We start from the raw sequence: 15,613 nt of genomic DNA, 5'->3' as shown, positions 1-15,613 counted from the left end.
TGCTTCTCATTTGATGCTGATCTGAAACTGCCACTCACTAAAACTTCAACTAGAAATTTTAGATGACTTCTAGATTTTTGTACTATTCTTTTTTCTCTGTTATATTGTTTTTGTATTATCTTGTGTTATGTGGATTTACACATTTACACCTTTCTATATTTTACTGTTGATTCCATTTATTTCTGTAATTTTGCTGCAGTCTCTCTGTTTTTGGTTGCCTATTTTTTGTAAATAAATGTAGAAAAATAAGAGTAGAAAACAAAGCAGTATTGACCTGGTAACACATAGATTATTTTCGTACAGTGTTTAATTGTGTAACGCTTTTGAACTAAAAAGTAAGTGGCCTTTTCTTGTCCTGTGCAGACTGTAGAGTAACTAAGTTGTTTGTTCAACTTATACACCCTGTCCACTAGATGGAGTCAGAGTCATGTAGGCGTTTTCAGATGTTTTACATCAGCACCAGAAAAAACAGCTTGTTTTTATTTTAATTATAGGTAAATATTAATGTATTGTATATAGAACACTGTGTATAATTCAATTCAATTCTATTCAGTTTATTTATATAGCACCAATTCACAACACATGTCGTCTCAAGGCACTTCACAACAGTCAGGTTCATACATTCCAATTAATCGTAATCATTGAACAGTTCAGTCAGATTCAGTTATTTATTCAAATTGGATAAAAAGTTTTTCTATCTAAGGAAACCCAGCAGATTGCATCCAGTCAGTGACTTGCAGCATTCACTCCTCCTGGATGAGCATGTAGAGACAGTGGACAGTCACTGGCGTTGACTTTGCAGCAATCCCTCATACTGAGCATGCATGTAGCGACAGTGGAGAGGAAAAACTCCCTTTTAACAGGAAGAAACCTCCAGCAGAACCAGGCTCAGTGTGAGCGGCCATCTGCCACGACCGACTGGGTTTGAGAGAACAGAGCAGAGACACAAAGAGAACAAAGAAGCACTGATCCAGGAGTACTTTCTATGGGAAGGAAAAGTAAATGTTAATGGATGTAGCTCCTTTAGTCGTTTCATCTAGAAAGAAAGAACAGATAAACTCTGAGCCAGTTTTCAAGGTTAGAGTCTGAAAGAGAGCACATAGAGTTAGTCACAGTAAAAGCTCAGTCAATTGCTGTCTAGGAGAGAGAAAGGGTTAAACACTGAAAGACAGGGCCATGTGGATCATCTGTAGAAGGTGAGCATTAAGTTGTTGCCAACAGAAGCTCGGACGATTCCCCTCTCCAGAAAGGTGTCACAGGTAGACACAGAGTCAGGCCAGGTGTAGCTTCTAGGAAGAGAGAGAACATAAAGTTAAAAGCTGAATTAACAGCAAATAATGCAAAATTGGAGAGTAGTGTGAGAATGTAGCAAAGAGGGTGAAAGTGGTTGTTATGTCCTCCAGCAGCCTAAGCCTATAGCAGCATAACTACAGAGATAGTTTCAGTTCAGATTATTTAGTTAAACGGCGCTTATTTTCAACAATGTCGTCTCAAGGAACCCCACAAAGGGTCCCACTGATGGTCATTGTTATACTAAAAACTACAAGGATTGGGATACCTCTCTCTGTCAGACTGATTATAACCATTGGAAAAGAGAAGGAGTCATACAGGTAGCAGAAATGGAGGGTGTGTTTGGACCTCAACCATAACTGAGCCAGTTTGGCTAAACCTGACTCACCCTTACTCCATCCAACAGGGAGGGAGGAAGGCTCTGTTAGGAACATATGAAACAATCAGATCTCTGATGTATGATGGAGCTAGATCATTAACGGCTTTATATGTGAGGAGGAGAATTTTAAATTCTATTCTGGATTTAACAGGGAGCCAATGAAGAGAAGCTAAAATAGGAGAAATATGATCTCTCTTTGTATAACAGTGGCGTTCTTATTGTGTTTTAGCAAACGTATTATAACAAGTAATTCATTTTTAGGCATAAAACACAATTATTCTTTTCTTTCCAGGATTGTTCTTTCCAAGGATAATTCCACCAGAAGGAAGCGGAAAAGAACATGAAAAAGTGGCTGATTGTTCCCTGATCTTTTTAAATTAAAATCAGCAGAATATTTAAGTCTTTCCATGTCGTAAAAATGTATTTAGATGTTCATTTCCTTAAAACCTTGAGACCTACATGTTTTAAATCAGCATTATAACAGCATTTATGCTCTGGAATGTCGTCCTGATTTTTGCAGCAGGAAAACCATGGGAGCACGACCACGTTCCCTCCTCCTCTGTCGGCACAGCGGGCGGGTGGAGAAAGGGAGGAGGAGCGCTGAGAAATCTGACGCAGTGTTTGCAGCTGCTGCATCACTTCCACTCTCTGCTCCCCGGCGGACGCACGGCGTCTCTACAAGCCATCACAAACACTCGGCTCCTCCCGGTTAGCGAGAGCCCGAGGGGCGGCATCAGTGCACGGAAATGTTGGCTGTAACGATCCGATGGCAGGCGGAGCCCTGGGCCTCAGGTTCGGGGTTAAAGCTGGAACTTTAACCGCGGAGGTCTGCTCTTGTGTGCTGAGTGGCGCAGGAGAAGAGGATGTCTCCGCGGCCGCAGGCACTCCTCCCATTGCTGCCACAACACTTGATTATTAGCCGACACCAAAGGGCTGTTGTTTCCCTTCTGACAGACGATTTGTTGATCGGAGGAGCGCTGCTTTTTGAGGGGATTCGTCTACCATGCTGCCTGTTCAGAAACCATGAAAACTCTCAATGAAAACAACGACGAGGAGGAGGAGAAGGAGGGATCTGGGTGCAGCGCCATGGAGGAAAAGGAGAACAATCTGAAAACGGCCAGGTTGTGGAGGGATGCTGCCCTCCGCTCCAGGAAGCTTCGGAGCAACCTTCGCCAGCTGACCCTCTGCTCCAAAAATAACCAGATCGTCCTACCCGACGATATATCCGACATAGAGGTGCTCAACCTAGGAAACAACTCCCTCCAGGAGCTGCCGGACGGATTGCAGTCCACCCTCAACAATCTGCGCATCCTTATCCTTCGCAGGAACAGGTTCACCGCGGTGCCTAGGGTGGTTCTTAAGCTGGGGCAGCTGGTAGAGCTTGATATAAGTCACAATTGTTTGAGGAGCCTACCTGATGGTGTAGGACAGCTGAGAGAATTGAAGAAGCTGTGCATCAGTCACAACAAACTACAGAACCTTCCAGCTCAAATTGGAGCACTTCAATCACTGGAGGAACTTGACATCAGTTTCAACGACCTGCGCGACTTCCCCAGGTCCTTCACCAGCCTTTGCAAGCTGCGAACTCTGGATGCAGATCACAACAAGCTGAATCGGTTCCCTGCGGAGATCCTCGCCCTGGGTGAGCTTGAGGAGCTCGACCTCTCTGGGAACAAATTTCAGGCTTTGCCGGCTGACATCATGATGCTGAAGTTCACCAAGATTCTGTGGCTCAGCAGTCTGCACATGTCCTCTTTGCCTGACACTTTCTGTCATCTGCACAACTTGGAGAGCCTGATGCTGGATGGGAACAACCTCACAGTGCTGCCTTCATCCTTTGCTCAGCTGCAAAGACTGAAAATGATGAATTTGTCTTCTAATGACTTTAAGAACTTTCCACATGCTATTTTAAGCATCACAGGATTAGAGGAACTCTACCTGAGCAGAAATAAACTGACTCATATTCCAGAGGAAATCGCTCAGCTGGTGAAGCTGGTAAATCTCTGGCTTGACAATAACAACATCACTCATCTACCTGATTCGATTGTGGAGCTGGAGAAGTTGGAGGAGCTTGTTTTACAGGGTAACCAATTAGCCATTCTTCCAGATCATTTTGGGAAGCTGTCCAGGGTTAATATTTGGAAGGTGAAAGATAACCCTCTCATCCAGCCTCCATATGAGGTATGCATGAAGGGAATCCCATACATTGCTGTCTATCAGGAGGAGCTTGCACAGTCTCAGCTTGCTGTGAAGCCATGGCTGAAACTGGTGTTGATGGGGACAGCAAATGCTGGGAAAACCAAGTTGAGACATAGTTTGCTTGGAACTGAACGGAATGTAAGAGGAACACAGGAAAACAAAGGAATTGAAGTCACTAATTGGGTGGCTGACTCTGATCGCCATCTAACATTCTTAGTGTATGACTTGTCAGGGAACCAAAACTATGACCTCATTAAACCCTTTTTTTTCTCCCCTGGTGCTCTCTGTGTTCTTGTTGTCAATCTTAAAGCTTACTCACCCAAGAACTTTTATGCCCATGTTGGGTATTTTCTTCACCTACTGTTTGCTAAAGTCCCCCATGCTGTGGTGTGCTTGGTGGGCACACATTCAGACCTGTGTGGAGAGATGGAGGTGGAGGAGAAAACTCTGGACATACACAGACAGATCGGCCTGCAGGAGAGGAGTGACATCCAGTGTCTGAGGAGCCTGGTACAGCAGGTGGACCTTGCTCTGGAGCAAGGCTACAAAGTCCGCACCTCCAGCCCACATGTCCTCTTTTATGGTGTCAGCGACAGAAACCTGAGGCGCAGGAAAGCCCAGTTGCAGTACATGCTAAACCAGAGGTTGCAGATCCTGTCCCCGGTCCTGTGTGTTAGTTGCACGGAGACCCAGAAGAACATCCAGAAGCTGAGGGAGAAGCTCATGTCAGTTGTAGACCACCGGGAGATATTCCCCAACCTTCACCGTGTGCTGCCAAAGTCCTGGCAGATGCTGGAGGAGTTGCACTTTAAGTCCAAAGATCTGTGGCTCTCATGGTGGAGCTCAGCCCGTTTGGGCCTCCAGGCGGGACTTACAGAGGACCGACTGCAAAGCGCCTTGTCCTACCTGCATGAGAGTGGGAAACTGCTCTACTTTGAAGATAGCATCACACTGAAGGAGTATGTTTTCCACAATCTTCCACGTTTTATAGCAATTCTTAATGTCTTCTTTCAGAGGGACAAGTCCACGCTTTTGAACCGGCTGTTGTCTGAGGGGGAACGGGGAGACAAGGGGAGAGTGAGTCTGGTCATTGAGGATGAGAAGGGAGAGAACCTCAGGGTCACCCATCTTCAGGAACACCTGGAGGGCTTCCTCCATGATGGCCTCTTGCCCTCCAATGTCATCCGCCTGCTTCTTAGACCGCACATCCAGACACAGCAGGACCTCCACCTCATTATGGAGCTCCTGGAGAAGATGGGGATCTGCTACTGCATCACCAAACCCCGAACCAAGCCCCTGAATGGGGCCACAGCGTGGTACAAGTTTCCTAGCTATGTCAGTAGTGAGGGAGCTTTGTTGGAAGACTTAGCTGGAGGAAACTTTCTGCCTATTAGCCCTTTATTCTCAGTGGAACAGCTGTACATCCAGTACAGCTTCCCTTTCCTGTTTCCTCCTGGACTGTTTGCACGCTTCAGTGTGAAGATCAACAACCATGTGGTTCAGCGGTCAGATGGCAGGCATCAGATATTTGCCCATCGGGGTAAAGTCCCAGTGGTGATCAGCCACCAGCCCTCCAAGGGCAAACTCTTCGCAGAAACTCTGTCCATCGCCAGCCACGCCTCACTGCCTAACATTTGGACTGCCTGGCAGGCTGTCACTCCACTGGTGGAGGAGCTGAACATGTTGCTGCAAGAGTGGCCAGGCCTGCACTATTCTGTACATATTCTCTGTTCCAAGTGCCTCAAGAGAGGGTCCTCCAACCCGCATGCCTTCCCGGGTAAGTCCTGTTTGATGGGTTCTGCTGAGTGAAATCTCCTGTCTGAGCTCACCCAGGTGGGTCCCTTTCATCCAGATAAATTAATGAAAGTCAGAGAAGTTCACCACATTGAACTGGGAGTGGTGCAGGAATTATTCAGTAATTCTAATAAAAAATATAGGTATCTGCACATTATATACAGGATGAATAAAGTTAAACGGCTCTGAATTCTACAATATACTAATATTACTATATGCTAAGGGCATAGGTCCCTTTTGTCACACAACAGAGCTGTTAACAAATCATATTTGGATAAAAAATTGTCTGAAAGTTCATGAAAGTTCAATTTTGAAAGAAAACTAACATTGAATTTCCTTATCAACTTGGCTCACTGCAAGATTTAACATAAAACTGAATTCAATATAATCTAATGCTTGATCTTGTGTTTATGTCTCCTTTTAAGGAAAATTTAATGCTGTAAACCCCTCTGACACCTTGAACAATTTATGTACAATCATTAGGAGTTTCCTTGTCCTGGGCAGGTGGTTATAATGCAGCCTTTCTGATGGTGTCTTAAAAAAAAGAGTGATGTGAAATTTGATTGAGTTCTTTGTCCTTGTCTGGCGTTACTGTGAGATAAAGATTTGTCAGTAATCAGATTCAGCCACACCCTGATTCAGAATGCAGCTCCATGGAAGATGGAGCCAGATGCCTCCGTCAGAGGGGGGATGGAGGTGGAACAATGCTGCTGCCTCTGACATTGGGTTAGACAGACAGGAGGAGGCTTCATAGAGGTAACCCCCTCCCTCAGGGTCAGAAATAATCTTCAGCGCTGGTTGGGCTGCAGCTGCACCATGACCTGCCTTTAGAGCTGGGCTCTGCTTCTACTGGCAGCAGGTTAGATGGAGTGGAACTGGTCAGATGCTGTTGAAGGCTGTGGTGTCATGTGTTCTCATATTTTGCAATATATTATGAACCTTTCAGGAAATTAGTTTTACTAAATTTAAACGAATTAGATGATCCGTTTTTGCTCTTCACATGCCTTCACACAGTTTAGAGGAGAAGCTCCGACAGAGATAAGATCATCAGACAGCTTAGATTTTGACTTTATGTGACAATAACTCAGGTGGTCTGTGTGTTATATCCAAATTATCTTCTGGTTCTATATGACTTCACACTGTCCATAAATTTAGTAATCTGTTATTGGAACAGGAGGCTGCATTGTGGTGACAGTTTCCATTTTGGCTTGAAATGTTGACACGGCATGTTGCCCAAGGCCGACCAGCCTGGGATGCTTTCAGACATGATGGCTGACACACAGTTACAGTGAGCTTTACACTGTCAGAAGTTTTGTGTGCTTTTAGCTGCCTGAACAAATAATACAGAATATTTGATCATATCCACAGTGTTTATTATGTCAAATCATAAGCAGATATTTTAAATGTTAAAGGTCTAAAATACCAAGTTTTTAAAATGCTGCTGATTACACTTCCCCTATAGCCAGAGAATTTAGCTAAGATGTGGGCATGGCATTAGAATGTGAGCAGTGGAGGAAGTAGTGGTGTCAAAAACATTTATTTATATCAAAACATGGTAATGTCACACGCCCCTCTCTGATCATTGTTCCACGCAGCCATGAATCCTCGCAGCATGTACCTGCATAAGGTGTGAAGGACTTACCTTAGGGAACATCCAAAACACAGCGCTCTGTCGCGATCTTCATGCAGGGAGGCTGTTTGAATGCATTCAGTGCTTTAATTACATGCAAAATTGCTTTGTGCCGTCATGAACACGTTGTCATCTGCATCAAAATCTGCTGATCAACACATTTCTCAGATCAGGTGGACACTAGGGGGATGACCTCATGTCTTCACTCAGGCTGTGCTACCATAGCTGCTGTCTGAGGGGATCTGTGACAACAGTGAAGAGGGCAAGGGCAAGTTGTGGAAGAATGGAAGGCCAAAAGCCTTGCAATTGTTCTATTTTACAACATGTGGCAGCATCCAATAGCTGTTAAAAACTCCACCAGACATAAACACCACTATGTGCTTAACAAGCGCCACCTGGCCTTTGAACATAGTCATAGCAGGTGAGTTGTGAGGATTTAGTTTTAGGTGTGTACCTTCAAATGTAAATATGATTAGTGGCAATTTTTAGTTTGTGCTGTTTTTTAACAGCTTATTTTTAGTTATTTTAGACTTTTTTAGTTTTAGACTTCAATTCCAATTCAAGCTTTTTGTTTGATATTTAACCTGTAAGAAACTTTTAGTCCATTACATTTACTTGAAATTGAAAGTTCTCCTTAGCATATATAGATGGACTGATGATAGAATTTCTGGAGTGAGGGCTGGTTTGAGCCAAACTCTTATTGGTCTACTTGATCACCTAATTCAGTTTGTTCTGAAATTTAGCAGAAAGGTTCCTGTACCGAGGAGAGAACCCTCTCAGTAAATGTCCTGTAAACAGTGGTCAACGTTTGTTTACATTAAAGCTTCTCAGTTTTCTGGAAAATTAAGAATCTTTTCATGACTAGAATTGCAATTTACATAGATTTAGAAATAAAATCTGTTGTCTACAATTGTTCCTAGGTAACGAAATTTAGTAACTTGCTCCACTCCTTGGTGTTTTACAATTATTGGCCTTAAAACAGACCTTGTAGTAACCATCTTCCATTCCTCCTGCTGAGCAGGTCTTTGGTTTAACCATATCTTTGGTTTAACCAAGACTGGGGTGAAGAAAGCTTCTGTTATATCAAGGGAACATGTATTTAATATAGTGAGAGTAGATGAAGTTGTTAACATCCTGCAAGTTTCTTGGGCCATGTCATAAGCATATTTTATTAAGGAGAAGTCTTGTGTTTTATTGTTTAACTCATTTGTATGAACTAAAAATGTTAGAGGTGATAAAACACACCCCTGTGGAACACCTGTGATTAAGACATGGCAATGAGAGAAAATATTGACACAAACTGGTTGTGGCCTGTTCAGACATGATGTAGCCTTATCTAAATGCCTAGAAATCTTATCCAGAAGAGTGAGAGAAGCCTTTTCATATCCACCATTAAATGTTCTTAATTTAGAAGTGAAGGTACCAGGTACAAAAAAAAAGTCCTGCCTGGCTGTACAGTAGAGCCTTCAACTGAGATGGTTTGTTTTTCTTGTCTGTTTTAATGAGACTTACTTTCTGTTTAAAATAATAAGAATAGAAAGAAATAGAATAGAAGGATAGAAGAATTTATTTTTGCTGTTGTGTTGAACCACCACCAAGACATGATCTTGTCTTACACCCCGTATAGACATTTGAACCACAGTTAACGGTTGTTGTTAATTTGTTGATCCTAGCTAAAGTAAAACAGAACATTTCTGGAGAAACTGGAAGCAGGTGATCATCCAGCCTCTGTCCCTGTGACTCCGCGGAGAATCATTTCCACTGAATGTAGTTTTGTTACACATTTTACACCTCAGTGATCAGGTCCTGGGGCTTTAAGACTTCTCAGAGTCTAAATGGCTTGGTGCAGATGTTTAGGTCCAGCATAGTGTGAAATGTTGGCTGATATTGGCATTTTGATCTGAACAGCTTGGGTGTGACAGCAGAATGATCACATTGCTGATGTTTAACAAGTTGTTTTCTAGCTGCAGTCATCCAGATAAAAGCCAGAAACTCCTCCTGCAGGACTCATTCTGCGCCAGCAGATAAGCAAGCTTTTACACTTTGTCGGTGAGGCAGAACAAATAGAAAGGACTCAGGCTTTTATGGCACATTGTGTGCTGGCAGCTGTGGAGCCATTTTCCCCTGCTCATTATATTTAGAAAAAGAATCTGGGTTTGTTTTTTTGGGTAAAGTTCAGCTGTGCTCAAAGGAAACAGGCTGCAGGTCTGCTGGAAGGAAAGAGTCATGTGGATGGAGGCTGAAAGATTTACTGATTCATGGCTGAAAGGCACATTTTCTTCTGGTCAAAGGAAAACAGCGAGGCACATTCCCTGAAAATCAAGAGATTAAAACTGATCAAATGATGTTTAACAACCTGAAGTCAAAAGAGACGTGGGAGATTAGGAAACAGAGACTACAAACAACAAGGTATAATTGGTATGCTGTGTGTTAGGAGATCTGCTTCATCGGGCCTTTTATGGACATGATATTGCTGACTCCAGTGTGTTGATTTGGTTTGGACCCACAGAGACTAAACACACTTTTTCCCCAGATGATCCGCTCTGTCTCAGAACAAAGACCCAGGCTGTTTTTGTGTATTGGTCTGTTAGCATCTTCTCCTTTGTCTTTTTTCTATGATTCACATGTCACGGGTCACAGCTCAGAACATTCTCTGTTCTGGGTTGATAGCTTTAATATGTAGTGTAAATCTGCTAAATAGTTTATTTTTGTTTGACATTTTGTTAGTACGGGATCTTATAAAAGGTTTAAATGACATCACAGTTTCCCCTCAGGGGGTCGGGGGGATTTAATGTTCATTTATTCATCCATCTTACTTGCGCTAATGAAGGGAGAATGCTATCTTCTTTAACTTTAGTTTATAGTTAAGCCTGCTTATTTTAATAACCCAAACATTGAGCAGAACATGTACCTGTGGAGGTCATTGTTCAACAGAGCTTTTCCCATAGTTATGGCAAAAAATATATTAAACATGCTATTTTTGGCAGGTTTGATGTGTTCTTACTCTCACACCTCATTTAGCTTGTTTAATTATCTTCTCAGCCTGTTCCCACATTCTGTAGCAGCCTCCTAATGAGCCATTTATTTAAATTTGCTGAGTTCAGGATGGAAACCCTTTAAAACATGAAGGGCTCTGGTCCTTAAGGACAGGACTTGCTTAACACTAATTTAGACTGTTCATTAGTGCTTTAGCAGTGAGGAGAGATAGCAAAAGTTAGAATGTTTGTCATTTTGTCTCCATTCTCTAAGAAACGTCCAGTGTAAGAGAAACTCTCAGTTTCAATCACTGGTTAAAACCGGACTCACTCAGCATGAGGATGTCTATAGCTTTGGAACCTGGTGTCTTTCCATATATCTGTGCTGAATGGAAAATAAAATGTTGGTGTAGTGTCATGATATGATGTTATAAGTCAATAGACTGATATTGATTAACTGACCTATGCTAATGCGGTCTGGTTTTACCAGGCTCCTCTGTTCCATGCTAAGGTCAAGGTCAAATCTCTATATATAGCACATTTCCAGTTCATTTCAACTCATGCTGCACACAGTGCTTTACAAGTAGAAATCAGCCAAAAATGGTAAAAGGAGTGACATTAAGTAATTTAAAATATGAACAAAAATCAACACAAGACAATAAAAACTGTTTAAAATGGCTGTTTAAACTTACAAATGTGGCCAGAAAGATAAAACGTCATGAGGATGAAGCAGTTAAGATAAAAAAGCATTAAAAGGAAATGAAAGACAATAAAACAATTTAAGATAAGAGCAAAATGTTTGAGCTGATGCTAGTCGAGATATTGTTTCATTCTGGCAGCATGATATGCTGTTTATTTGCAAGTATCTTCTTCAGAGTAGCATCACAACATCTAAGCTTCGCCTGTGATGGAGAAGACAGACTGATGGGGAACACGGCTGCATTCAGCCATGTGAAACTTTTTGAAAGGTTGAGATCAGTGGTGAAACTTCTCAGAAAGTAAACAGGTAGGAAAAAAGTCCAGATTCTCAGGTCCTGTAGATTCATTTTTGTTCATTAGCTCCTCCTAAAGCCTGTTAAACATCTCTGACGGCTTGCCAGCTTTGCTGCTCAGCCTTTACAAATACGTATTGGTGACTGCAGGTCATCCAATGGTGAAGACCCTCTCTAAGCTTCACAAGGAATCTATGGTACAAAATTAGAAAACATAAAAATAGATGAAGCAGAGTTCATTCCGACCTCGAGGCTCAGACTCATCAGAGCTCCAGGAGTTGTCAGTGAAGGATTACTCTTGTCGCAGGCAGCAGAGCAACACTCTCAGAATGTGTGGTTCATTTGAAACCTTTTGTGTTCCTTAGTGTTACAATGCAATGTGTGACTGGGAGGAAAACACAGAAGTCATGAACAGTTCCAGATAATGAAAGGTTGTTTTAGATGCACCCTCTTCGGTTGTTGTTGTCCTTAAAAGCACCTAAAATCATGATGCTCCTGAAGTTATCTTCACATTACTCTGTCAGACTCGAGCTGATCTGTGTCTCAAACACACACTGGGACCAGTGAGCATCCTGAGGTAGCTGCTGTAGGAAGCTTTCAGGTGTGACCAGCAAGTACTCGCTCCCTCAGCACTTCGCGGTTGGGTCATCTGATTTGCTTAGAGACTGTAAGCTTGTGACAGGTTATTTAAGCTTGTGGGTCTTTTCTACCTGCCTGCCTTTCTGGGTTTTGACTTTGCTGGAAGGAGATCACAAAATAACATCAGAAAGGCTTCATGTCCTGTTATCAATGCCAAAATATTGCTGAGAAATCACTTTCAACCTTAAATTAAGATAAATTAGCATCCTCTTTCATTCTAGTCAATTATTTGTACTTTATTTATATTATATTATATCTATATTATTCATTTAGGCTCAGAAATGTAATTATGTTTATGGTAAAAAAGCAGAGTCGCTTTTCATGTCTCGGGTTAAAACTGATCTGGTCTTTAGGTTCAAACATATAAATCAAACCTGAAGTGTACATAGACACACAACAGTTTACACACTTATTTTATAAACAAAAATGAAGTTGGAATTAGAAAGCTGTGTATGGATAAGTAAACTTATAACTTAGCTTGATGGACCACCTTTGGCAGTGGACCCTTAAAGTACTTGTTTTCTGTGGTATCAGAATTTTGACCCACTTGTTTCTGTGCAGCTTTCTCCAGTCCCCATTACATCATTTTATTCAGCTTGAGGTCTGGACTTTGACTGGACCATTATAGCATCCTGTTTTCTTTCTGTTGTGGATTTGCTGCTGTGTTTGGGATCATTGTCCTGTTGACCCAGTTTGAGCCGAGCTTCAGCTGTCAGTCAGATAGTCTCACATTGAACTCTAGATTACTTTGGTGAACAGAGTTCATCATCAACTCAATGACTGCAAGGTACCCTAGTCCTATGACTGCAAAACAAGCCTACATCATGATGCCTCCACCACCTTGCCCGACTGTTGGTACCAGATGTTTGTGGTTATATGTCTACACTGTTCCTGGTTGTCTCCAGACATGCTACTGTACTGTATGGCCAAACCTCTTTGCTTTCATTTGTTCAAAGGACATTGTTCCAGGAGGCTTGTGGTTCAGTCAGATGCAAACCTAAGTCTCGCTGTCATATTGTTTTTAGAGAACAGATTTTCACCTGGCAACCCTTACCAAACAAGCCAAACTTGTTCAGTCTTTTCCGATTATTCCGTCATTCCTATGGAGTCTAAGATGGAATTCTGGGTTTTCTGAGTATTGCTGATCTTGGGGTTAATTTGCTGGGATGTCTACTCATGGGAAGACTGACTATTTTAAATATTTGCCACTTTTTAATGATTATTCTTATTATTGGATGCTCAACTTGAAATAGTTTGTAAATAGTCTAATAACCATTGGTGATGTCTGTCCACCTTGACGTGTTGTTCACACTGATGAACTCCAGACCAGCTAACTCTACCAGAAGAACTGCTTTTGTAGATGTGATCATACATGCTGATCATCAGTTAATCAAATGAATTTGATAAGCAGCACTTTGCTTTACTTTCCTTTTTAAAGTTTTGAAAGCAGCAAATGAGTACTTATTTTGTTATTTAGTTTTTAAATCTGAATTATTTTAGAGCTTAGCGACGACCAGATCATTTTTATTATGTTCAGAAACATAAAACACAAGACATTCTTTTCCCCATTGCTGTAAATATCAAATATAATAAATAATTATTTTGTCCAGAATTATCATTATAAATAAGTAAATAAACATTAACTCTACTTTAGTCAAATCACTTGGATCCAGCTTGTAATATTTTTTCCTTTAACCTGTAGATTGAATGTTAACAGGGAGAGCCACAGATTGTGCTTCAGTAGATCTGGTGAATGATTAATCAGCTGTTTGTGCACTTTAGGCCGTAAAATATGTGTTTTGTATCCCTGAGGACACGTGTGACTGCAGCTGCTCATCACAGGACTTTTGTTCCAACTCTTAATCCAGTTACAGGATCTGCTGGGATTAGCTTGAGTTTACCAGCAGCAGGCAGTCAGACGCAGACGATCTTTTTTAAATGACTCTGGAGCGACAGTCTGTGCAACGGAGGGGAGACGAGAGGTTAGGAGCCGCTTGTCCTGCAGGCGTTGGCCTCCTCCCAGCCGTCACATTCACACAGTTGTAGTGTTGCTTTAGCTTCAGGCTACTCCGGCCCACATTTCTTTCACTTGTATATTTGTGATGAAGCTGAGCCAGGTAGCAGTTTGAACATGTTCAGACTGAAGGCTCATGTTTCTGCCTCAAGCATTGAATCACTAAAGCAACATGGATCACTTATTAAATCATTCCCACACCAAAAACCTCCTGGGAACACATTTGACTGAAACATTAACAGTTTTATAGGCTGAACTACACCCTGTTTTTTTCGTTTCCGTTTCAATTTTTAAAACAGAGAACTGTAGCTACCATCCAGGAACCCACAGATACACTTGGTTTTAAATGACAGCTTGTGGTCTGATTAGAATGCTGTACACGAGTTCAGTTATAGGACATATTAAAATGCTTCGCTGCAGCATGAAGACCTGGAATAATTGTTTCAAAATTACTCAAATAATGTAAGTCTGGGTTTATTCCACCAAAATAAATGAAGTTTTTCCAAAAATTCTCACCAACAAGGGTTTTTGTTAAAGCAGAGCTGCTGTTTGTCCTGATTGGCTCACAGGTCAAGTGTTAACATTCCAGTTGTGCAGACATGCGACTGTCGCAGCTTTTCAACTTCAAGCTGAATCTTTTTCATTTTGAGGAAATGTCATGTCAAGGCACTTCATATACACACACACACACACACACACACACACACACACTACTCAGCCAAAATATTGTTGCTATATGAGAATTATGTCCAGTTAATGGAGACAGAAACTAAATGTCTGAATTTCTGTGGGTTCATCAGTTTGTCCTTTAGAACCAATACATCTTATAAGCTGTTGGACAAAGCAGTGAGAGATAAAGTGGGGCTTAGGTGAATCATCTGTTTTTTTAAGTTCTACTTAAAGTTTTCTTGGTTTGGCTGTGATTCTTCATGAGGTCCACAAGGTCAGTGGTATTATGCAGAGGTGGTGTGGAGAATGATGTTCTGTCTGTAGCCAAAACAAATTCCTTCTAAGGTCTTCCGAGCAGACGAGTTCAGATTACATCCTGTTGTATAATTTTTAAGGGTTTGAGCGACACGTGTTGTCATGACCCATGGCTAAAAATGCAAAAGGATTATTTACAGCTATAAAGATGGAATCAAATATCTGGACCAAAACCTGGAAGAAAATCCTCAGACTTTTATTTTTCAACAGATCTTTAGTCATTTTAAAAGGTTCAGTCTGTAAAAATAACACAATCTAAAGTCAAATTGTATTTATACTAAATGTTTTCCAGACTGACAGATGGTAGGAAGCACAACTCAAAGCAGTGTAGCAGTCTGCTGGTTTTACTGTTGGTGTTACAGTACCATTAGCTTGATGTTCAGCAGAGGAGTCTCAGACATTCCTCAGCTCCCTGTTGGCACTGCTTCACTAAAATCAGAATGACCTGAGCTCCCTTCACTATCCACTGCAGGACTGTCCTCTCTACCATATTGCGGCTGAGCTGCAGTATGTCCACACAGTCTCCACCACAGCTCAGTGCTGTGAATATACTGTTGGAAAGGGATCTCCAATTTACATAGTTTAACTGAAGATTTCTTTTCCTGTACTTAGAAAAAATATTGTTTAGACTTTGTAGAATAGAATCCATTATTGTTCCAATCAGGAAAAAATGACATTGTTGCACCGGAATAGATAGAGCAAGCACAGACGTTAGTA

The 15,613-nt window shown here is 41.7% G+C and overlaps 1 protein-coding gene across 1 annotated transcript in view; it reads left to right on the top strand.

The window, feature by feature from the left end:
- The first annotated feature begins 1,754 nt into the window (after positions 1–1,754).
- mfhas1 (multifunctional ROCO family signaling regulator 1) overlaps positions 1,755–15,613 on the top strand; it is a 39,131-nt gene continuing 25,272 nt past the window's right edge. The window contains exon 1 of the mRNA XM_047372770.1: positions 1,755–5,645. Coding sequence (XP_047228726.1) covers positions 2,693–5,645 — 2,953 coding nt within the window. The 5' untranslated portion in view covers positions 1,755–2,692. The remainder of the gene's footprint in view (positions 5,646–15,613) is intronic.

Source organism: Girardinichthys multiradiatus, chromosome 8, assembly GCF_021462225.1.
Source record: "Girardinichthys multiradiatus isolate DD_20200921_A chromosome 8, DD_fGirMul_XY1, whole genome shotgun sequence".
Lineage (NCBI taxonomy): Eukaryota > Metazoa > Chordata > Actinopteri > Cyprinodontiformes > Goodeidae > Girardinichthys > Girardinichthys multiradiatus.
Note: the sequence above shows the minus strand (reverse complement) of the source record. Positions and strands in the feature narration are given on the sequence as shown.